At 35.6% G+C, this 23,239-nt stretch overlaps 1 protein-coding gene across 15 annotated transcripts in view; it reads left to right on the top strand.

Annotated features, from left to right (window-relative positions):
• The window catches only part of FUBP1 (far upstream element binding protein 1), a 35,721-nt gene that overhangs the window by 2,466 nt on the left and 10,016 nt on the right, over positions 1-23,239 (top strand). For 3 of the 15 annotated variants that reach the window (XM_052666745.1, XM_052666738.1, XM_052666746.1), the window contains 18 exons: positions 729-767; positions 1,115-1,154; positions 1,898-1,947; positions 2,039-2,110; positions 2,340-2,397; positions 4,922-5,084; positions 5,167-5,265; positions 5,349-5,450; positions 6,092-6,194; positions 6,272-6,372; positions 6,982-7,126; positions 8,557-8,717; positions 9,454-9,608; positions 9,695-9,774; positions 12,703-12,831; positions 13,472-13,546; positions 17,737-17,882; positions 20,442-20,489. In XM_052666745.1, coding sequence (XP_052522705.1) covers positions 729-767; positions 1,115-1,154; positions 1,898-1,947; positions 2,039-2,110; positions 2,340-2,397; positions 4,922-5,084; positions 5,167-5,265; positions 5,349-5,450; positions 6,092-6,194; positions 6,272-6,372; positions 6,982-7,126; positions 8,557-8,717; positions 9,454-9,608; positions 9,695-9,774; positions 12,703-12,831; positions 13,472-13,546; positions 17,737-17,882; positions 20,442-20,489 — 1,766 coding nt within the window. Of the gene's footprint in view, positions 1-728; positions 768-1,114; positions 1,155-1,897; positions 1,948-2,038; positions 2,111-2,339; positions 2,398-4,921; positions 5,085-5,166; positions 5,266-5,348; positions 5,451-6,091; positions 6,195-6,271; positions 6,373-6,981; positions 7,127-8,556; positions 8,718-9,453; positions 9,609-9,694; positions 9,775-12,702; positions 12,832-13,471; positions 13,547-17,736; positions 17,883-18,284; positions 23,082-23,239 lie in introns of those variants that run through there. The other 12 variants (XM_052666742.1, XM_052666748.1, XM_052666747.1 and 9 more) reach the window with 10 other exon arrangements.

The following is a 23,239-nucleotide window of genomic DNA, read 5'->3' as shown; positions in this document are numbered from 1 at the left end:
TCTTGAATTTTTGCTGCACATAAATTATGGTGGTTCATATAACCTATATTTTGGGGTGGGAAGGAAGCATCTGAAGTCTATCCTTTCAGATAAAGGTTAATTATGCCTTTTATTCCTTTACTGTACAACAAGGATTTGGATGGTAGTGATGTAGTTGCTTTGAATCTGCTTTTTTTATTATTTTTGAAGTTTTATGCTATGAAATGCTTGATATTTGGATAGGAGTTTTGTTCCAACATCCAGGTTGAGATTGCATTGCTATGTGATACTGTTATGTTTTCAAATGTTTGATCTAGGCTTGTAGTCATTGTCAGAATTTTTTTCTTTTAAATTGTTGTTAGTTTTTGTATGGATTTTTTTTAAACTATAGAAGCATCATTAGCTTGAGCAACCGATGGACCTAAACTTTGTTCCTTGTCTTAGTTAAGTTTCAGTGACTGGGTATCTGAGTGATCTACTGTGTGTTCTAAAAACTCCACCTTTTGTTTAACTACTGAATAGATACACAGAAAAACCTAACATCTTTTCAGCTGTACTAACCAAGTGCTGAGTGCTCGTGAGATTCTTTCTTCTATTCAGATGATCAACTCCCTGAAATTGGAGAAAAATAAAAAAGGAAAAATAAAAAAGGGGGACTAAAATACACTGGAAAGTTGCACTTCACACTAAAAGGTGTTAACAGTTCTTGAATTTCTTGGCAAAATATTTAAAAAATCTTAATTTTGCAGATCAACCAGATGCTAAGAAAGTTGCTCCTCAGAATGACTGTAAGTAACTTTTATTTTGTTAGAAAAAAAAAAATCCTAAACAAGTGTAGTATTTCCAGAATGACAGTTTCAAACTGTGTTCTGGTAGGTGCTACTTTAGTCAGTGAGATCAAAAGAATGGCTGGGGGTTATGTCTTCCTTCTTTGAAGCTGTGCAAATCTGCTTGGTAAAACTGAAATGGATATGTTAGCAACAATTGAGAATGTTTTTGTTACATTTTTAAGCTTCTTGATAAGACTTCTTTAAAAGTCAGTTTGGACAGATGCCTGTGCAGATGGATTTTATCAAACAAAAAGCTGAAAAATATAGCATTTTCTTGAATTTAATTTTTAAAACTTGCTTTATAGCTTTTGGAAATCAGTTACCACCAATGCACCAACAACAAAGGTAAGAGTTAATGCTACATCTTATGTGAAGTTTTCCACTGTATGAAAGAAAGCAGTTTCAAGAAATTCCTTTGGAAAAGTGATTTCGATGCATAAACAGTTACTCCGTGTTTGTGTCATACATTGAAATTTAGCTGCAGCAATCCCACGCCAAACCTTTAAAATACATCTGGTAATATCTTTTCTTGGCAGCCAATGCTGTGCATCAAAAATAGTAGGAGGAAAATGAATTGCTTTTCCTTAGTAATGTTACCAGAAGTTGGAAATAGATCTAAAGGGAAAGGAGCTTGGTGCTGTCTTAGTAATAGATTTAAAAAATAAATGGGGGTAGAGATAACACAGCTTATCATTCAATCAGCTACTTTTGGTACAACTTAAGTTTTTGTTACTTGTCCCTAAACAAATGCATCCAAAATATTCTGTCCTTGTCCGTTGAGGGACATACAGATGAAACTATTTTAGTAATACACTGACATTTTCTGTGCTCCATGCTGGTTAACAAAGAGAATAAAGGAAAGAATCAATTGACTCGTGTTAAATTTGTTCTGGTCACATTTAAATATTCTTAGTTTGCTTGCCACTATGCTTGTGTGTGACTTTTAAAGTTAGTGAGGGGCATGAATGCCAAGTCAATGGTTGGGGCACTGACTTCCTTCCTCTAGTTTAGTGGGATCTTATCACTAAATTTAGTGCTTCTTTGGTCTCTATCCTCACCGTCTGTGTTTGATTTAACCTTCTCTACAGGTCTGTGATGACGGAGGAGTACAAAGTTCCAGATGGAATGGTTGGATTCAGTAAGTAGTCTGACTATATTGTTGCATTATAGCGAGGGATTTTAGTAGATGCTGTTAATACAAATATTTTTCTCTATTTTCTTTCTCCAAGTCATTGGCAGAGGTGGAGAGCAGATCTCACGCATACAGCAAGAGTCAGGATGTAAAATACAGATTGCACCTGGTAACTATTTGTTTGCTTTTTTTTTGTCTGGTTGCCTTCATCCATACCTTCATTTAAGGTACATTTTAATCACGGTTTTCATGGCTAATCACAGTTATCACAGATTAAAGAAGCACAAAGTAATGTATTAGAAAAAACTCTTTACTCCAGTGACCTTCCAGTTTATGTATTATGTCTAGTTTCATCAGCTCTTGCTGACCACAAAATTGATTTTCTTTTATAACTCCAGACAGTGGGGGCCTGCCTGAAAGATCATGCATGCTAACTGGAACCCCAGAATCTGTTCAGTAAGTAAAATAAATTCCTGGTATTCATACTTAAATATGCAGTATGTTTCATTTTTTAGATCTAAATGTAATGTTTAGGTAATGTTTGTTTCCATTCAAGAGGCCATCTAGTGCTAACTATGTACAAAATCCCTGATACTGTGGTCAGATCCCTCAGCACATTTGTGGCTTTAACACAAATGTATGTATATAATTACTAAACTTAAATTTCTAAATCCAAAACATGTTTTTGGTAGTGTTTATCTAATTGTATGCTTCACGAGGATGAAATGCAAAACTGGATGATAAAAAATACAAATATAATATGCGAAAAATGAAGCTCAATTGCAATTCAGAAGATAAGGAAAAGAGTAATGTTTAAGAGAAGGGGTTACTCCAAGTGCAGTTTGACAGTTCTGAAGTATGTATTTGGTGTAAACTGTGTAACCAGAGGTACAAAAGTAATGCCAATCAGCAAAATACACTTCAGCCTTCCTGTGTTGAGAGGAGGAGGTGATAGCAAAGTCATTTTTTACTGGGACAGAAGTTTTATGTTACTGGAAGATTTGCTTATGTTGGCTTGGCTAGGAATGATCTGAGCTGTGTCAGTGCACTTGGTAGTGCCTCGTTAGCTGCTCCCACTTTATAGTTTCAGGTAAGGCCTACAGCTACATGTTGTTCCATTGTTAAAGCAGCATGGCATTTACCTCGTACCTTGCAGCTAAGTATGCTGCTGTTGGTAATGTCATTCCTTCATGGGAGTTTCCTTTCTAATTATAGTCTATTTGGCTCACGTGTTACAAGGAAGGGTTTGTAGCTGGGGTTAGTGCTGTAATAACAATTTTACTGTGGTACCTGACTGTATGTGAGATGTCTGCTTTTCTTGTAATGGTTAGAAGTGCCAAAATCCTTACATTTCATGCAGAATTGAAAAGCAACTATGATTTTACTGGATATTAATGCTAGGTTTATTATAGTCTTTTTTATTTCTTTTACCTTGTTTGTAAGTGTTAGCATAAAATGCTCTGAAACTAGCTGCTTGTAGGTGAAAGAAAAAATTCTGTCACACTAGGTTGCCCAAATTAAATGACTTAATTAGTTAAGAGTAAAGTTAGAATAAACTTCTGTTTTTTTTGTGATTTTAATGCACTGGGCAAGAGTAAACTGTGGCTTTGTCAATTCCTCAAGTTAACAGTGAAAATTTTAATAATATTTTTAAGGATGAGGTTTCCATCTTTTTTTCCTGTATTAAGTTTTCTCTAAGATTCAGGCAAAACAGTCGTGTTTGAGGGGGCAACATTTACTTCTGTATTTGGTAAAGGAACTATCTTGGGATGTTGGGGTGCTTTTAGGTCTACCACATTACTTTGTCATTAGTTTCTTAAGGTTCTGGTAATAAATTTACTAAGTTTTTCCTTATTTCTTAGGGTGAAAGGGATTATGCTTCCTCTGTAGAATTTTTTTGGCTGATGATAATTTTGCAGAGAGCCTTTTGGCATTCCTGTGTTTCTCAGTTTAGCTGCCCATTGTGCAGTCTAGATTTTTTTTTTTGCACAGCCATGTATGTTGTTGTTCAGTAAAACAAACAAACAAAACCCTGTGGATTTGATGACTTGGATCCTTCTAATTTACAGACCCTTCTGTGTTTGTCCTGATCAAGCAGAAAGAAAGAATTAGTTTGATAATGTGGATGAGTTGAAGTTTCAGCCTGTGAGCAGTTCAGGATAAATCTGTGCGTGTGCAATTACTGCAGATATATAACTGTAACTAAAAGACAGCCTTTCAGCCTAGCTGTTGTTTGGTACATTGGAATGTTTTCCTAAGAAACTGCCCTCTCTCTGATCATCCTCTGGACCTGTTCTAACAGATCCATATCCCCACCACTGAATGCAATACTTTGTGTGGGGTCTTGTGAGCAGAACAGAGGGCAAGAATCATGTCCCTCATGCTGCTAGTCGTGGTTCTTTTGATGCAGCCCAGGATGTGCTTGCAGCCTAAAAAGCCACATTGTGTAGCTGACTCATTGAGTTTTAACATCAACCTGTACTCTTCAGAACTTCTTCCAGTCCATTCTCCACCTTGCCTGTGTTTGTGCTTGGTCTTGCCCTAACCCAGCTTGTTAGGAGATAGTGATCTTAATGATGGTTAACTTCCACAAACTTCCACAAACTTGGCAAAAATCTTCATCCAGCAGAGGTACAATACTTCTAACTGTTAAAGAAGCTGTTAGGTGTGTTCTGCATTTTGATGCTAGAATACACAGCGGAAAGAGACCTGGGAAGAGGATTAAAAACACTTCCCTTAAGAGAGCTGCACCTGGTTGATACCAGATTACCAAGTTCTTATAGGAAGTTACATGGGGTGCACTCAGTGTCTTGTGAAGTACATATTTATGAAGCAGCAGGTGTTATTGATGCATTTCTGAAACTTAAGTGCATAAAGGGATCTAAGATCTTTTAATTTGATTTCTTCTAATGAAAACAGACATGGGCAAGTGATAGTTGCGGGACTAAGTGTATTTATAAGCATGTATGTTCCTTCACAGATCAGCAAAAAGATTACTTGATCAAATAGTTGAAAAGGGAAGACCTGCACCTGGCTTTCATCATGGTGATGGACCTGGAAACGCAGTCCAAGAAATTATGATTCCAGCAAGTAAAGCAGGACTAGTTATTGGTAAAGGTGGAGAGACAATTAAGCAATTACAGGTATATATATATATGTTTTTTAAGTATGTGGTAGTATTAGATCTGGATTTGACTGAGTATTAACCTCCCTTTTGTTGAATAGGAGCGAGCAGGTGTCAAAATGGTCATGATTCAAGATGGCCCACAGAACACTGGTGCTGACAAGCCCCTTAGAATAACTGGAGACCCTTATAAAGTTCAAGTAAGGAGCCCTTCAGAATTCAGAGGATTTTAAAATCTGTGCTGATGTTGCAGTACCTAAATGAACTTTCTTTGTGTTTCTAGCAAGCCAAGGAAATGGTGCTGGAGTTAATTCGTGATCAAGGTGGCTTTAGAGAGGTGCGCAACGAATACGGGTCACGAATAGGAGGAAATGAAGGGATAGACGTAAGCATGGTTGAAAAACTTGTTCACTGTATTTTGAGATGTTAATGTTAAAATGTTGAAGTGATCAATATTGTTGAAAGTTTTGGACTAGATGCTGAAAGTAATTGTAGTTTGTGTTTGCTAATTGCTTAAGTTTTGCCTTTAAATGGTGTGCAGTATTCATTTTATTACCAACAGTTCTGAAGAGCCTCACTTAGCTGACGAATTTAAGTCTTGTAAATGAAAGCAAGTAAGTTTTATGGCTAAGTATATAATGGTATATAATGATGGATGTCATTACAGAAATTGGAGTTTAGACATTAGAATGTTGAATTCCACCTGTTATGCAAGTTTTGAACTCATAACGTCATCAGAGGTGAAGTTGAAATTTACACCTACTGAAATCCTCTATTTAGGCCTATTAAAACTCTGTGTTCTTTGCTTATGGAAAGTGTACTGTCCACTGCTATTTCTGCCATTATAAGAATGTGCAGTTCAGAGAATTTCCTTCTCTTTTGTTTTCTTCCATTATTTATTGAGCTTGTAGCTTGATAGTTGATATTAAAAAATAAAGTAAAACATCACTCTTCAAAAAGCCTGAAGTGGCATAGGTCCTGCCTTAGTTTACCATTCTAATATGTTAACCTTTAATTTTGTTTAAGGTTCCAATACCACGGTTTGCTGTAGGTATTGTAATTGGAAGAAATGGAGAGATGATAAAAAAGATACAGAATGATGCTGGTGTTAGGATCCAATTTAAGCCAGGTTGGTAATAAATCTGTATGCTTTTGTGAATAAGTTACATGGATTACATATACCGGAATTGTTCATTTTTATTCTAGATGATGGAACAACTCCTGATAGAATAGCCCAAATCACAGGGCCTCCTGACAGATGTCAGCATGCTGCAGAAATTATTACAGATCTCCTTCGAAGTGTTCAGGTTGGGTAATACTTAATGTTTTTTCAAATCTGCTATTTGGCTTTTAGAAACCCTCTGTTAAAAATAATGTGTAACAGGAAAAAATGTAATGGCATCATCTGAATTTCCTTCAAAGTCAAGTCTGGGATATGAATGTTTGCTTTTACAGCTGCAGTTTTGGTAATCAAGTTGGTGCTGATAATACTGATTCAAAGACAGAATAGCAGTCTATCTCTGTTTTAGAGTTGCTTTGTTTGTTGTGTTGTCTTAGTAGCCAGTATGCTGTTACCTTTGATTGAAATTAGTGCTTAAAAACCGTTTTTCATGAGATAGGCCTCACCACTACTTTTTCAGAAATTGTATCTTTGTACATTTGAAGCTTTTTGCTGTTTTAGTTTATCCTTTCCATTTCGAAGATGAGGGATCTTTGATATACAGGATATACAGATGTAAAGCATGTAGAACATAATTCAGGTGGCTGTAAGTTTCTACTTTATCAGAACTTGATAAAACATTGGATCGTTTCTGAACAAATGATGTGATTATTCCAAGCAAGTAACCAGCTGGCATTAATGATTTGTTTTGCAGTAATTGTCATAAATATACTAATTTGTTGCTTTCTGTTTTTAGGCTGGTAACCCTGGTGGCCCAGGAGGACCTGGTGGTAGAGGAAGGGGTAGAGGTCAAGGCAACTGGAACATGGGGCCCCCTGGTGGATTACAGGAATTCAATTTTATTGTTCCCACTGGCAAAACTGGACTAATCATTGGCAAAGGCAATGTATCTTTACATATATGTGCATCTGCGTGTTAAAATCATTTTTTTTTCTTTTTCTATAAATAGCCATACTAAAGAGGTGCTTCAAGAAAAGCCATTGCATATGGTTCTGTGTACAGCATAGCAACACAGTCCTGCTGAATTACAGCACTGGTAATATTCTTTTCATAGGATGGCTTGATTTGGAAGAAACTTTAAAGATCATCCGCTTCAACTCCCTGACATGGGCATGGTTACCAGCCAGTAGATCAGGCTGCTCAGTGCCACATCCAGCTGGCCATGAATGCCTCCACGCGTTTAGGATGAGGCATCCAGAACTTCTTGCTCAGAACTTCACTGGGCAGCCTGTGCCAGTGCCTCACCATCCTGAGTTTAAAAAAATAATAATTATTATTTTAAAAATATTCTTCTAACATCTAATCTAAATCTCCCCTTTTAGTTTAAAACCATTACCCCTTGTCCTAGCGCTATCACACCTTGGGTAAAAAAGATTCTTTTCAGCAAAACACACCTCAGTAGCTAAAAATCAAGCAATCAATTTCTCTAACTCACGTATTTAACAGTGATAAATGCTAAGCTGCATTTGTAATGTTTGCTGGATTTTAAACGTATTCTACTTAACTTGCATTTGAATTTGTTTCATCAGCCTAGTGTTACTGTATCTGTAAACCACTCTAAAACTGACTTTCAGACATTATGAAGATCTTTTGCAGTGGAATCCTGTGACAGTTTCTTTGGTGTTTATTAAAACTGTCACTTCTCATAAAGTTTCATTTTTTAAGTTAGTGTGTGCTTGTAAATGGTGATCTTCTTTTGTAGTTCAGTTCTTGACCTAACAGGTTGATTTATTTATTTTATTTATTTTTAATGCCAAAAGACTTGTTATGAAACTTTTGTTTTTACTGATGATACAAGTATCTTCTCAGGATTCTCTAGCCAGAAGAGCTGGTTTAGGGGTATTTGTATTTATGTTGGTAGTGCACTGCAGAAAACACAAACATTGCCGTATGTTCATTTTCTAGGGAGCTTTGTAATGTAACTACTGCTTTATAGCATGGTTAGGCTTTACGGTTGTACACAATGATAACTGCAGGTACTGTTTGCTATTTGTGACTAACGTTATGTCTTTTCATGAGTGGAAAAAGAAGTGGACGGTGTAGGAGTTCTTTGCTGTTTCATGTTGTGTTTTTTTTTTTTAAGTAACAATATTGTCTTAAATCATATTTACTGATTTATTGCAATCAATACTTTAGGTACAGTAGAGACTTTTTAATGTGCTCTTTAAGTGCTCTTATTTGACTCATGCATAAGTGACTTCTCAGTTCTTTATTTTAAACTTCCTTACAGATAATTTTTCTCTGTTTTGATTGAATCTTAGTATTTTCACTTACTGAATTAATGTTATAGAAGTTATCTGTTTCATTATAGGTGGTGAAACTATTAAAAGCATAAGCCAGCAGTCTGGTGCTAGAATAGAACTTCAAAGAAATCCTCCTCCTAATGCAGATCCAAACATGAAGATGTTTACTATCCGTGGAACACCCCAGCAAATAGATTATGCACGGCAACTTATAGAAGAAAAGATTGGAGTGAGTGTTCAAGTATATTCTGTTTTATAACTGGTCTCTTGTGAGAGTTTTTTTCCTTTTATTTCACTTCCAAATTACTTTATCAGATATTTAGTTGGTTGATAATGAATTGTGTCTGTGTTGATAGTTAAGTAAAGTTTATTTTTGTAGTGGTAGGTTGTTGAATATGCCTGCTTTGTGCATCCTTGACAACTTCAAGGATATCCTTCATTTTTTATTTTTTTTTTTTAAACTAGTAAACTCCTTGTTTAATATTCCATTCTTGATATACAGTCTTGGTATGTTCAGTTACAGTTCTAATTGTTAAATAACACTGTATTTTTGTATGTGCATGTAAAAAAGTTTGCTGTCTGGTGTTTGTACCTGACCTTACAAATGTATATAATGGTTGTGATAGCCAGATTGAGATATGTCAGTATTTTAAAGCACCGATGGTCTTGCTTTGTCTTTGTTTTTTGTTTTAATTCAACGTGTGGAAAAATCAGGTGTTTTTCTAAAGTTTTTCTTCATCAGGAAAACTGAAATAAATGCAACTTAAAGCGGCTGTGGAAGAAATAATTTAACTCTATTTGTTAACCTAATTAAACATTACCAAAAAGACCACGTTCTTCAAGGAAATTTAAAGGCCATCAGACCTTTTAGATGCCATTCTTAAGTTGTTTGTAGTAATACATCTGAACTGCAGAAAAGCCCTTATTCTGGGTTTATTTTCATCAGTGTGCTATTTCTCTTGCAGGGTCCCGTAAATCCATTGGGTCCTCCTGTTCCCCATGGACCCCATGGTGTTGTTCCTGGCCCTCACGGACCTCCTGGGCCACCAGGCCCTGGTGCTCCCATGGGACCATATAACCCAGCTCCTTATAATCCAGGGCCTCCTGGCCCAGCACCTCAGTGAGTATTGCTTCAGCGAGCTTTCTTCTTTGTAGTGTGACCCTGAGTCTGGTTCTCAATTTGTTGTATTACTTGATCTTTTCTAGTGGTCCTCCAGCTCCGTATGCTCCACAAGGATGGGGAAATGCTTATCCGCACTGGCAGCCACCAAACCCACCAGATCCAGGTAGGGAGTGGAGCACAGTTCACTGGAGCGTGGTAAACTTCGAGTGTGTTTGTTTTGTCCTTACAAGTATATGCATTCTTAATACGTGTGTTTCACTGGTAAATCTGAAGGGTTTTCTTTACAGATGGTCAGTTTATGTATGGTTTATACTTTCCCAGTTTCTTGAGATGTTGAAATGTGGTTGTTAGAGCTGGAATGTGCTTCTTCATTAAGTGTTATTGATCTTGCATCCCAGTTTATGATGCTTCTTGTGAGGTGCTTGATTATCTGAATTTGTGCAAATCCATCCATTTTTTCTTGTAATGGAATATTAGCTTTTATGTTGTTACATAAAGTTCTTTGAGAATGTTTTCTTTTTGAGTACTCAATGAGTTCTTATTTTATTTTAAACAGCTTCCCCGATCCTGACTTTGAACAGTATGCTGTGTTGTGTATTTCTAGCTTTTGTTGACCTATATGAGATTGCTCTTCAGAGTCTGGTACAGATATATTTTGTTCAGTTGTTTTTGAGGAATAAAACTTCTGTTGCACTGTTTTTAATACAGTAAAAGTACATAGGACTATGTATTTTGAGGCATTGCTGTAACAGTTTTGTATTTTCTTTGAAATGCATCTTTGTAGGATCTGTTTTTTCTATTTCTGTTTATCTTTGTCAAAATCAGGAGTTTTTTCTTAATTACAACTTCCTGAAGTTTTAGTCTCCTGCTTTTAAGTTACATCCTTTGGTTGGACTAAAGCAAGTGGGGAATCTCATCTGCAGTCACAGAAGGCATGGTAAGGCTAGATGCTTGAGTCACTTGTATCTCATTTGTTTGAGGCAGGCATTCTTCAGAACTTCAACTGGAAGATTTCAGTTTCCTTTTTTGTTAAAATGGAATACATCATTTTCTGATAGCCACTGATCCTGGAATGAGTAGAAACAGATAGGACTTAGGAGGATGTTACAAACTAGAGTTTTGTTTGTATTGAAGTCTTTTATATAGCTGCTCTTGGCAAAGAACCATCTGTAGATTAGTTCCTATACTTATATGGTCATTTTGCATATGTTCTGTTTTGTATTTAAAAATACCTGTTGCCAGTACTTGAAAGTAGAATGATTCAGGGTGACTTGACTTGAAATCTCAGCCTATCAGTTGTCATTTAATCCAAAACCACTGCCAAAAAATTGGTCTTTTTCTTTACCACGTTTTCATGGCTTTATTAAGAGAAATGGCAAATACCTGTCTGGATAACTTTATTGCTGTTTTTCAGGTATATACTTGGCTTATAAATCTGATGAGGTTTTCATTGGTGCAGTTTCTGTTGGTGTTTCTTTTGACTAGCCTTTACTTGAACAATTTCTATACCAGTGTCCACGGTCACTCATTTCAGCACAACAAGTGGGTCATTTTTTTGGTGTTGTCTTTTTTTTTCCCCCCCAGATTCTTTCTCCATGCCATGCTTGTGTTGTTGCATGGTAGTGGAGCTAGTTACTACGGTCAGAATTGTTGGAAATTCAGTGAACAGCATATTGTGTTCTTCCGTTCTGGAGCAATAGCTATAAAAGGCAGGGGGTGGGGGTGGAACCGAGCAATTGCTTATTTGCTATTTCCAGGTAACCTTAGAATCCTACACATTAGCTCTGTGTTAAATGAGGCTGTGTAGTATTGGCTGCATCTGTCATGAGTATCCTGTTCTGTGTTTATCCATGCAAGCTGTTTGAGAGATGTGGTTCCTTCTGCTTTTACGTTTAGTAACATGTTAAGCTGAGTATGCAACTCTTCTCTTGTGTGAAGCACTTCTGCAGCGAATGCATGGTAGGTTTTCCTTTGACAGTGTGAGAAAAGTTAAGCACAGCCTCAGAGTATAATAATAATATTGCTTAAATCCATAGCTGTCAATGCTAGCAGTGTAGTTTAAAAGGGGAAAAGCCAACTGTTAACTTTGCTTTCTATGCACTGATACTACTGTGTGTATATTGACTGGTTATATCTGACTGCTTAATGCAATACTGCATGAAATTTGTTGTGTTTTGGTTTTCACATCTCTGATGTTTTTTCTTAGGGAATTTCTTCTTTCTCTTCAGTCAGTCTTGCTTACCTATTTCTGGTTTGGGGAAAACATATTTTCATTCCCGTAGAGTTCTCCTAAAATGTCATTTGTATATGTGTTCTTATGTGAAATTTTTCATCATCTGGCCCCAATTATTTGCAGATATTTATGTTGTTCAAGATGCAAATCGTACTAAAGGGAGCTGGTCGTGTTATAGAACATCATGGTTTCTAATAGCAGATATGAGATTTTTGTGGATTGCCAGTGTGTTAATGTAATCAATCTCTGTGTGATTCAGCAAGAAGAATAACCGTTCCTACAGGCTATATGTGAGAAACATTAGAGAAATAAGACTCTAGGAAGCAACATCATTGGCCTACCTAGATGTAGTTAAAAATAAGGGAAGCCACAGAAGATGCGAATGTTGCAATCATTTGTTTTACTAAAAAGCTGTAAGTAAACAGTGATGCTTTATAGCCACGTGTGTGGGAATCCAGGTTCTTATACTGTGTTTCTGTATATTACTGTTAAAAAGAAAAACAAACATTAGTTGCCTTATTTTTGCCAGTACTGTGGGTGCAAGGCTATAATGAGAGTGAAACCATTGAAGTTTGGTAACAGAATGGTTCATTGTTGCAACTGTTTAGTAACATGACTGCTTTAAATAATTTTTAATATGTTTCTGCTTAAAAAAATTAATACATGGTGCTGTAGCAGTCTTGTGAAAGTATGCTTTATACAATGCACTTATACAAAACCCAATAGAAAGCTTGTCTAGAAAGGAAAAATAGAAGGCTGACATGATGGATGGATTTTTGTTTGGAGGAAAATAAAGATGCCTAGGACAGAGTTAATTGAGAGCACTGTTTTCATAAGTGCTTATATTTCATTTCATAGGTAAGCCAGGAACAGATCCTAATTCAGCAGCATGGGCAGCTTATTATGCTCACTATTATCAGCAGCAAGCACAGCCACCACCTGCAGCCCCTCCTGGTGGACCAGCTACAACCCAAACCAATGGACAAGGTAGCTGCTCAGTAAAGTGGATGAGTTTCTCATTGCTGTGGGTGTAGATGTGCCATAATTTTCTGTTGTCTTTGTATGTTGGTAACCTTACTGTAAGGTAAGTTGTTTTCTTAGAAGAATATCGTTTACAGCTTTCAGTGTTGCTGTTCCTTATGTCAGCGTTAATGAAGGTAGTCTTTTCTGTCTTGTAATGTAACTCCAAACACATAATTTTGCTGCTGCTTAGGCTAGTTCAATTTGCATCTTTATAGTGTGGTCTGTCAGAATTCAAAGTGGAATGAGCCAATTAATTGCCATTTGCTTGAACAGTTGCCTCACTTCCTGTGGTTTTAAGAAAATTACAGTTGTATTAAGTTGTGTATTGCAATAGTTAGAGGCTTAATGCATTTTAATTAGCATTTTATCCTGAGAGTGATGTACACTTTTCTGAATTTTGATTGCATGCTGAATACTTTACATAATTCTTGGTTTCTTTTAGTTATTGTTTGCATTTATAGCAGCTTATTTCACATAAGTTTTTAGTGAAGGATTTGAGTAATATTGAGATTATTGCTTAAAAAATTCATCTGATTGTAAATTGTTGTATAAAACCAAAATTAGTCATTTTATTTAAACCTTTGTTTCTTGTTGCTCAATTCAGGAGATCAGCCAAACCCAGCACCAGCAGGGCAGGTTGACTATACAAAGGCATGGGAGGAATACTACAAAAAAATGGGTATGTGTGCATATTTTTCTTGTTTTGTGGTAGGATGTTGTAGGAGATCTGCACATCTCATTTGGTGAGGTTTATTTTTTCTTAGTTAAAGAAAAATGTATTATGGACTTGTCCTCTAAATTATAGCACTGAAACCCTGAACCTTGGAAGAAAAGTAGAAAATAATAGTGAAGGCATTCAGTTGTATTGATTCCGGTAATGAGCTTTGGAAAAAAGCTTTCTGCTTAAAGATGCCTGCACTTGATCACTGGGAAACAATGGTTTTTAAGTGCTTAAAATTTTGAGTATTTCAGAATATTTTCAGGTATGTTTTGGAGGTCTGGTTTGTTTTGTTTTTTTTTTTTTAATGAAAATGTTGGTTTTGGTGTTCAGGAGATTTGCTGTATATGCTTTCAGTTAATTTCCATCTGCTTATTCTGCTTTCTGTGATCAAGGTATTAAAGTCATAACTAGCTTTCATTTATGTGATGTGCTTTTTGAATCGTATTTGCTTTGCAGCATTAAAGTGTTGTGCTTTCAACTGAAGTTTATATAATGTTGCAAGCTTCTTTAAAATAATTTGATCAACCTGACTTCTAAGAAGCAAAGTGTATTTACATTTACAGTTTAAGGTTCCATCATTGACTAACTAAAGAGAGAATATGTGATCTTGTGCATTGACAGAAAGTGCTAACTTTTAAATCATGGTAAAGTCTTGTATGTAAATGTTTAGACTATACTGATCCCTCATGTTTATTATACATGAGGTAGATCTGTATAAGAGGACATCTGATCTATTTGTTGGTTTTTCATTTATTGGGGGTTCTTCTGTTTAATTTTATTGGGACATACTGATTTTATTTTCTTTTTTTAATTCCCCCCCCCCCCCCCTTTGTATGGCCCCCCCTTTTCTTCAGTAAAATGTTTCAAAAGCTTTGGAGTTAGGAGTAATAACACGCTTAGTTCCTCCTACCAACATGCAACCAACTTGATCTCAACTCACCAACATATAATTATTTTTATTCTTATTTTGGTGGCATGTTTAAATGAAACAAAACATCGATGTTATTTCAAGAACTGTGTATCAAACTGTAAAAATTGAACTTTGAAACACTTGGTTTTTAAGAGGTAATGAACATTCTTCCAGTTTCATTTAACTAGTTTTGTTATTGTTTGGTTTTGGTGGCGGTTAATTGTTTTCTGAATTTGCTGTCTCAATTACTACAGCTCACATGGTCAATGCAAGGTACCAGAGCTTTTTTATTGCCCTTAAATTAAGAGTAATTTAATTTGATAGCAGGAGCTCTGCCATCTTTTTGATTTGTTATCTCTGTAATACAAAGTGGGGATTGCAGTAGTCTCGCACTTGCTCTAACTAAATGCTGGTTTGAAAGGTGGTGGGTAGCTGTGGGGAGCAAGTCCAAAAAGGAGTCTTGACTCTGAGAAGACAACGTTAGCAAATGTAAAGAATTGTTCTTAAAATTCAAAATGGATAAATTCTAACACAAATCAAGTAAGAGGTAAAACACACAGTTCTGATCTTCTTTTTTTTTTTTTTTTTTTTTGAGTCTTTGCCTGAGTTTGTAAATCATAAAAGCCTTCTGCTTTTCAGAATTGTGGGTCATTCTTGGATTCCATTTCAGATTTCTCACTGCACAGATTATTACACAGTTGTTATTAAAAAATTGTACATATGCTGTTTTAGGTAATAGAACTGAAATGTGGGTGCAGAGCCCAAATAGTTTTAGTTCTGCGACTGGAAAAGGCTACATTGATAAGCCAGTGATAAGCTCATGGTAGTGCTAAGCTGAACAAGTTTCGTGTGATATTGCAACTAATGCTATGGGTTTTTCTCATATGGTGACCTGAAAACCTAAAGTGCTCTGAATATCACAGTGAAAACTGGAATGCTGTTTTCCTAAGTGACTTTCTACTTGTTTAATAGGACACAGCTAATCACAGAGGACATGTGTTTTGCCTATGATTTTTAAGCATGTAATAACAGTGGCTTGAAATTTACCTGTTACCAACTCACAAACATAGTAGCGAGGTCCGTCCTGTTTTTCAGACCCTTGTTTTGCACAGGAACTATTGCTTTGAGTAGCAAATACAATTAAAAGTAAGACTGAAGAGCTAATGAAATTGCTTATGCACATGGGTAAGTTACTGTATGTGTGTCTTGTAGGTGGCTCAAGCTTCTGTCTCCTTGGACCCTAAGTCATACATTTAAAAACTTGTTTTAAAACAACTTCAGGTTAACAGGATAGCAGTTTAATGCTTGAAAACATAGTGGTGCTGTTGTCTTGAACTGAAGACTTACTATTTTTCTTCCTGTCTGCTAGAGTTCAAGTAAACATTTAACTACATAAGTAAAAATCTTCCAAGGATAATGGTTCCCAAGAAACACAAAGTCACATTTCACTAAATGATCTGTATGTCTTTGTAGGAGTTAATGCATATATTGCTTTGGAAACTTGGAAAAAGTGGATCCTGGGATGGTTTGTAGCCACATTTTCAAGATAGCTTTTGGTTAAACTTGCTGATGAGAAGCGTAAATTGTAATTTATGTTAGGGTATAAATGTAAACAGCAACTTGTGGTTCCAGCTCAAAGTTTTCAGTAAATATAGATTTTTCTAGGAAAACTTGTGTTACTGTATAACTAAAAAATGATGGAGAGAAGGTTTTTTATTTTTAATGATACCAACAGCATAAGTGGGAAAACTGCCTATATTCTATATGGTTAGAGAATGGAAGACTAATTTGTAGACGTTTGGGATAGCACAGTGTCAGATATTCATATTTTCTGCTCACACTTTTTATTCCTGAGGAGTTTGGGATTAAAAACACAAGTAAAAAACAAACAAGGCAACTTTCTGTCTGATGCTGTAGAAGGCAGTTTATTAGAACCCTTGATGCTTGTATTCCCCACAAGACTGCTCTGTGTCTTGTAGTTGAATAAAAGTGAGTTGATGTGGGCAGTGTTGAAAACTTCCAGCCTTCATCTTTTGGAAGTTCCCCCTTGTTAGCAGAAGATCAGACTAAGGGCACTGTCTTAAAATTGTAAAGAGTGGAAGCTTGCATTTTACTTAGATTTGCTTGATGTAGTGTGGTAGGATAGGGTTTGGTTTGGTTTCCTTGAATGCTAGAAAAGGTGTAACAGTTTGGTTGGGGAGTGGATGTGGGTCGTATTCCAACAGTAGTGTTCCAGTGGTAGTAATCCAGTCCTGACTTTTCTTTTCCAAATGGAAATATTCTGATCTCTTAAGAATGTGTATTACAGTAGGAAGAATTGCTCTGTTTCAGAAGTTTAAGAAAATATATATGGACCCCTTCTGTCTGGCTGTGTGCGAGCAGTGGCTGAATAGAGAAGGTTGTGTTCATAGTCAGGTATCTTCTTCTGCTGGTAACTAGCAAAGAACCTTTGAGATAAAAATCTGTGAAGAACATAGTGGTAATAACTGGAGTGGTTTTGCTCTTTCTGAAATAAGGGGAAAAGGAAGCAAACACACTTGCTACGAACCTTCCTTGAAATAGTAGTCTGGCTTAGGACTTGAGTTTGACTGTACTGTTTTTGAAAGAGTCAATGTATTAATCTTATCACCTTTATAAAAATGTTTTAAAGTGCTGTTTGATTTTGCTGGAAAGATTGATTGTTCTTAGCTGTATGTCTGTGTATGCTTACACTTGTGCCTTGAGCAGTGGTTGAGAAATTTCAGGGCCATACTCTAGTGGAATAAGGGTTTACAAAAATTAATGCTCTTTTGGAAAAAGATAACTTGCAGAAATCCAGAAATCACACTGAGAAAATCAAAATTGGGAGAATGAACAAATGAGATTCTGACAAATTAAGTACTGCAGCCCATACAGTATAAGATAAAGTCAGTCTAGGATCAGAAAGTGATCTTCCCTGCTAACTCGTATTTGGTTTAAACTGGTTGGTCAGATCAGTTTGGACTGGATGTTATAAGGACTTATGTCCTTATATTTATAAGGACTTTGGACTGTGGTTTAAGAGTTGGAAAAACCTGTCTTAATGGTTCCTCAGTGGAAATCACTGCATTAAAATAATAGAATGAGCAGTAAGGTAAAAAGGAGCAACCATAATGTTTTTCAGAAGTGTAAGCAAAGTGAAGTTTGTTAGGCAGCAAGATTTTGAAATTGTTTCACTGCTGTTGTAGCAGCAAAGCTATATAACTTGAATCACTTGTAGGTCAAGCAGTTCCTGCGCCTGCTGGAGCTCCGCCAGGTGGTCAGCCGGATTACAGCGCAGCATGGGCTGAGTACTACAGGCAGCAGGCAGCATATTATGCCCAGACAAGTCCCCAGGGAATGCCACAACATCCTCCAGCACCACAGGTATAAACTTGCTTCAGTGTGTTTTTTCTGGCTGGCTTCTGTTTCAGTGGTTATAGATGTTTTTTTTGCATGTCTCCTGCTTTGTTACCTTTGGAGTATGCATCTTTTTTTTTTTTTTTTCTCCCTAGCACAGTAACTATTATCAGAATAAGTAATAGATGATGTTGTTCATGTGATAACTTGATTTCTGTATATATCTGTGTGTTTGGTGATTTTAATTCAAAACAAAACAAAACAAAGAAAAAAAACTTTCTCCTCCCAGGGTTTTGAAAACCATGCAAGAAGCCACCACCATTTACATTAACCAATTTTTCTTTCTTAAAGGCTTCACTCCTGAGTTAGCTTGATTTAAAGGATTTTCTTTAACTTGTTGTGTATCTCTTATGTATCTCTTCTGCACAGGGCCAATAATAAGAAGTGGACAATACAGTATTTGCTTCATTGTGTGGGGGAAAATACCTTTGTTAAATGTATGGATGCAGACGCCTTGATGAAGATCTTAATTTTGTTTGGTTTAAAAAAAAAAAAATAGTGTTTTTGAAAATGTACAAAATATCTATCACTACTGATAGGAGGTAATATTTCTGTGTAGAAATGAAAAATGGTTTGTTTTTAGTATTAGTGTAGATGTACACATTCCAGCAAATGTATTTGCAATTATGTGGTCAATGCTTTGTGATATAAATGTACTTTTTCAATGTATTCTTTATCACTTTTAAAATGCCTGTTTTGTGCTTTACAATAAATGATATGAAACCTCCTGTGTCGGTAAGTTGGATATGTGGGTATTTAAAGAATTATAGGATTGATTTACAACGCTGAATCAAGGTACCTGTACACAAATGAGATTATTTTTTTTTCCCCTTGGAACTTTGTTGAGTTTAAACAGTTGTCATTAGCATGTTTTTCCCCTCTTGCAGAATAGTTGTAGATGGAGGATCTCTTTCATTCATTGTATTTTGCTGCCTAGCAACAGTAATCTTGATATCTTAATTTTCTTTCCATTTGGTTAAAACTGCATGTGTTGAAGGTGATCTTTTGGCATACTTCCATTGCATTAACAGTGAAATTTCCTTTTACATGTGACCACTGTTTCAGACCTGTGCAGCTGTTACAACAGATGACTTTTGTTTTTAATTGAATACTTCAAACCTGTTCCTGCATAACTATTTTAAGGATTTTTTCAGGCTAGTTATAAAAGTTATTTTAAGTCTAATGTGCTTAAGCCTTCAGTTAAAAGTAGTTCACTCAAAATTCAGTGTAGAAAAGTCAATGTGGTCTGCATAGTAGTTACAGGAATTGCATCTGTCCTTGAAACGCTGTTTTGTTTGAGTGATGGGGAGTGGTTGAGAACTTCCTGCAGAGCAGATAACTTCTATTTTCGTAAATACTCCAGTACTTGAATCGATTGATTTTTATTTTTTTTAATATACTTGAAATTTCTTCTTGCTCTAATGCTCATACTAAAAATCTGATTCTCTTGAAATCCTGTTTGCTCTTTGCATATTTATTGGCTCTTTGCATATATTAGAGAACATGCAATACAGTCTGTCTTGCCATTGTCTGTTGAAGTGCAGGTTTGATCCAGCCAGTATAGAACTAGCTCTGTAGGGGTGAGGAGGACTGTGCTGTGTATCATCCTTGATTGTTCCTTCAAGGAGCATTGCACTGTAAGTACATCAGAATGACAAATTGATGAACTGCAACAGTATCTTTTTGTCAATGTTCCACATAATGAAAATGCCATACTTGTGTGAATATTATGTTGGAATACAGTGCTGATATCTTAGGAAATCGTAATTGCTTCTTAATTCAGAAACATAGGTTTGCGTATATACATATTTATATACACATAATGTGAGCTTTGTGGGTAAGTATTCCTGAATGTTATAGCAATAGAAAAAAAAAAAAAAAAAAGAAAAAAAAGAAAAAGAATTATGTTGCTGTTTATCTGAGTAATAGTATTTTCTTTAGTACTCTTCAGACAGCTGTATCATTCAGTGTATTAAAGTATGCATATCGTAACATTGAAGTTTTTGGAACCACTTGATAGACAGAAGTTGTTTTTGTCATCAGATAGTTTGCAGATATGTAGTGATGTAGGTATGTTTTAATTTTATAACTTACTTTATCTTCTTGGAACAACGTATTGTTGCTTTGAGAATAAATTTTTTTAGGGTGGTTGCCCAGAGGAGTAAAAGTTAAGGCTTGAAATTTGAAGTAGTTTATTCAGGTAATTAGCAATATATGTACTGTGCTGTAGAAATGGAAGGAATTATTTTTATCCCTTTAACAATTAGGAATTATTCTGGTACCTTATAAAGAATAGGAGGGTATTTTCTATCTTTAGTGTAGGGTATGAAGTATAATAGTTCAGATATTTTGCATGGTATTTTGTAGATAATCTTAAAGAGTGGTGCATTTGTTATGTACTGAACTGAGCAAAATTGAATTCACTGGATTCTTTATCATTCACAAAATGGAGGCTGTTGATTTTGATTCATTTAAGGTATAAAATCTTTATTAATTGCAAACAGTGCAATTATTTATACTTCACAGTGCCTTCCCAGACCTTCCACCTTAGGTTCTGCTGCAAAAAAGCAACAGGTAAGCACAACCTAAGGAAGTATATAAATTTAAATATTTCAGTACATTAATGTTGTCCCTGTGAGATCTTTGTGGTTGTGTATTGAAAAGCAATCTTCTGCTTACCCAAATGCATTGTTACTCACGGTTCCATTTCAGTGGAAAGTCTCTTTAAGTTTTTAAACAACTGTTTATATTTCTGGGTAAATATGTTTTTTTGTTTTTTGTTTTTTAAAGAAAAGATGAGTAGACTGCAGTAACTGAAGTCAAGCAGAATAAGTAGTTGTTTTTTGTTCTTTTTCCTCAAATAGCTACTTGTTGCAATTAAAGAATCAAAACTTTTACAATATGCAGGAATTACTTGTGATAGAAATGTCAACAGCCTTCACAAATGTTTTTTATAGTAGGGCACTGTTCTGACTCAGCCCATAAGACGTAAATACAAAGAATATGACTTCTTGTTGCCGTTGAACTTGATGACTTGTCTTATAGTTGCAGTGTTTTAGTGGCATTTTTAGATAACTTAGTTTGTTAATTCATACTTGACATAGTAGGAAAATAGAATCTGGAGTTTCACAGATTAGTATGTTTTACTTGGAAAAGCATGTGCACCAATTAAATGTTAACAATACAGCAAATAATATTTTATCCATATATCAGTCAGTGTATCTTGTTTCTTGATACTTTAACTGAATTGCTGTATATTTTGATAGTTAAAATGTTTGTATGTCTTACAGATGGTCTGGTACAGGTTTTTCCTCTTTTTTTTTTTATTTTTTTTTTAGCTTAAAGTAAAGCAGCATCTGTTTGGTTTTTTGTTGTTGATTATTCTGTTTCTGAAATGTGCTGCTCCTCTTTCAAAAGTCCTGCTTATCTGTACATTCAAGAAAAATATTCAAAAATACTGCCTTCATTTTCACACACAGTGCTGAAGATGCTGCAAGCACCAAATCATAGCTCATAGAATCAGGTCCTGAGATAGTTACTACCAGTAAAGAGGAATCCTTTGAGTGTATGCCATTGGTGAGCCGATGAGCATGGACCATAGAAGGGCTCCATGTAGAAGGTAAAATTGGCAAAAGCATAACAGATTTGAAATGTATCCCATGGTGTAGGGTATAATTTTTGTTTTGATCACTTTTCATTCTTTAAAGTATTATTTGTTTGACCATAAATGTTCCATGATCTGTTATTTTTTTTAATTGTGATTTAATAATATTAAACAAGCAGTTTTAATTTGTATTCTTCTATATGGTCAAGCTTAGATATCTTGACTTTTTGAACTGAATCAATAGTTGTCGTTTAGTTTCTCAAGCTACTTAATATTTGATTATCTGTAGTGTGATATGTGATTTGACTTCATTTTTGACACAAGAAAAAGTTAGGTGTGTACCATTTGGATTTTGATACTGTGAATTTAGTGTTGGGGTGAGTCATTTCTTCACTTCATTTTACATGGTACTTTTTTGCTTTTAACTGTCATTCCTGAAATACTACTAACAATATTTCAATTGGTAAGTTTAGCCAGTGGGAGGAAATGAGGAAGAAAGCCAGTTTATTGGAATGTTGCTAGGGTGTGGAAGACGAGTTTCTTACCTCAGCATATAGCACTTGAGGTGTATTGACTGTCACTGCAGAGCTTACAGGCATGCTGTTGTGTACTACATGAGGTGGTTATTTTTCAACTCTCCAAATTTGTAGTTCTTAGGAGAATTTTAAGAGAAGGAAAAAAAAAAAAACCCAAAAAACACCAACATTGTTGGAGTTACTTTGATGGCAGAAGTTAAGTAGACTTTCTTAGAAATGTAATGAACTTGTCCATAAGCTGCGTTTATGTGGTTCTTGCTTTTTTTTTTTTTTTTTTTTTCTCTTCCCTTTATAGTCTTAACAAATTAGGTAAAATTTAAAGAATATGAAAAGTTCTGTAAGGGAAGCATGTTTAAGTAGGGAAAAGATTTTTCATATACCTTTCTGCAGCCTAGACTGTAGTAGGACATGAAGTAAAATGTCAGGTGGATAATCTTCAGTCTAGCATGATCACAGGTCATGTTTTGTTCAAGGTGAGCAGGCAGACAGGATCGTTCTTCGCTTACACAGCCTCTCTTAACATGTTTCATCTTTTACCAGTAGTATTTTACTGTATCAGATGACAGAAAATGTTTCTCCCCTGTTCTCTTCCAAAGTAATTTTAAGTTTTCCATTGCATGCTAAGGGCTCCTATTTTGCTTTTGTCTGGAAGTGGGGGGAGGAAGGGAGGACTGGGCCTTTCAGAAAGCCTGCAGTTGATAGGATTCCTTCCTCCCTAGTAATAGCTTATAAAACTCGTATGTATGCACAAATATTTCTCTTGCGTGCATGTGAAATGCATTTTCGTCCTGAGAAAAGTGTTCTCTGCAGAAACTACCCGTGTGTAAAAAGAAGATTGGCTTTAAAAGGCAACTGTGATGGGAACAGTGTCTTAGGGAGATGCAGCTTGGACTTGAGGTAAATTGAATGCTTTACAAAAATGTGGTTTTGAGCTTGCATTGACATTGTATGTAATATGGGTACACGTTAACTGTATGATGTTTTTTGTATGGTTTTTCTCAATAAATGTAAACTGATGGATAATAATAGCAATGTTTTTGTCTTTCTTATGCTCCTACCCTGCCTCCATTAGAAGTTACAGCTCTAGAGGAAAGATATGGCAACAAAGACTCATGTGAATGAACATCACCCACATGAAAGTCTATTTATATGGCTATTAAAATACTCACTGAAAACATCATGCA

Source organism: Tympanuchus pallidicinctus, unplaced genomic scaffold (genome assembly GCF_026119805.1).
Source record: "Tympanuchus pallidicinctus isolate F22 unplaced genomic scaffold, pur_lepc_1.0 scaffold7, whole genome shotgun sequence".
In the NCBI taxonomy this organism is placed as follows: Eukaryota; Metazoa; Chordata; class Aves; order Galliformes; family Phasianidae; genus Tympanuchus; species Tympanuchus pallidicinctus.
This window is presented reverse-complemented; position numbering and strand designations above follow the sequence as displayed.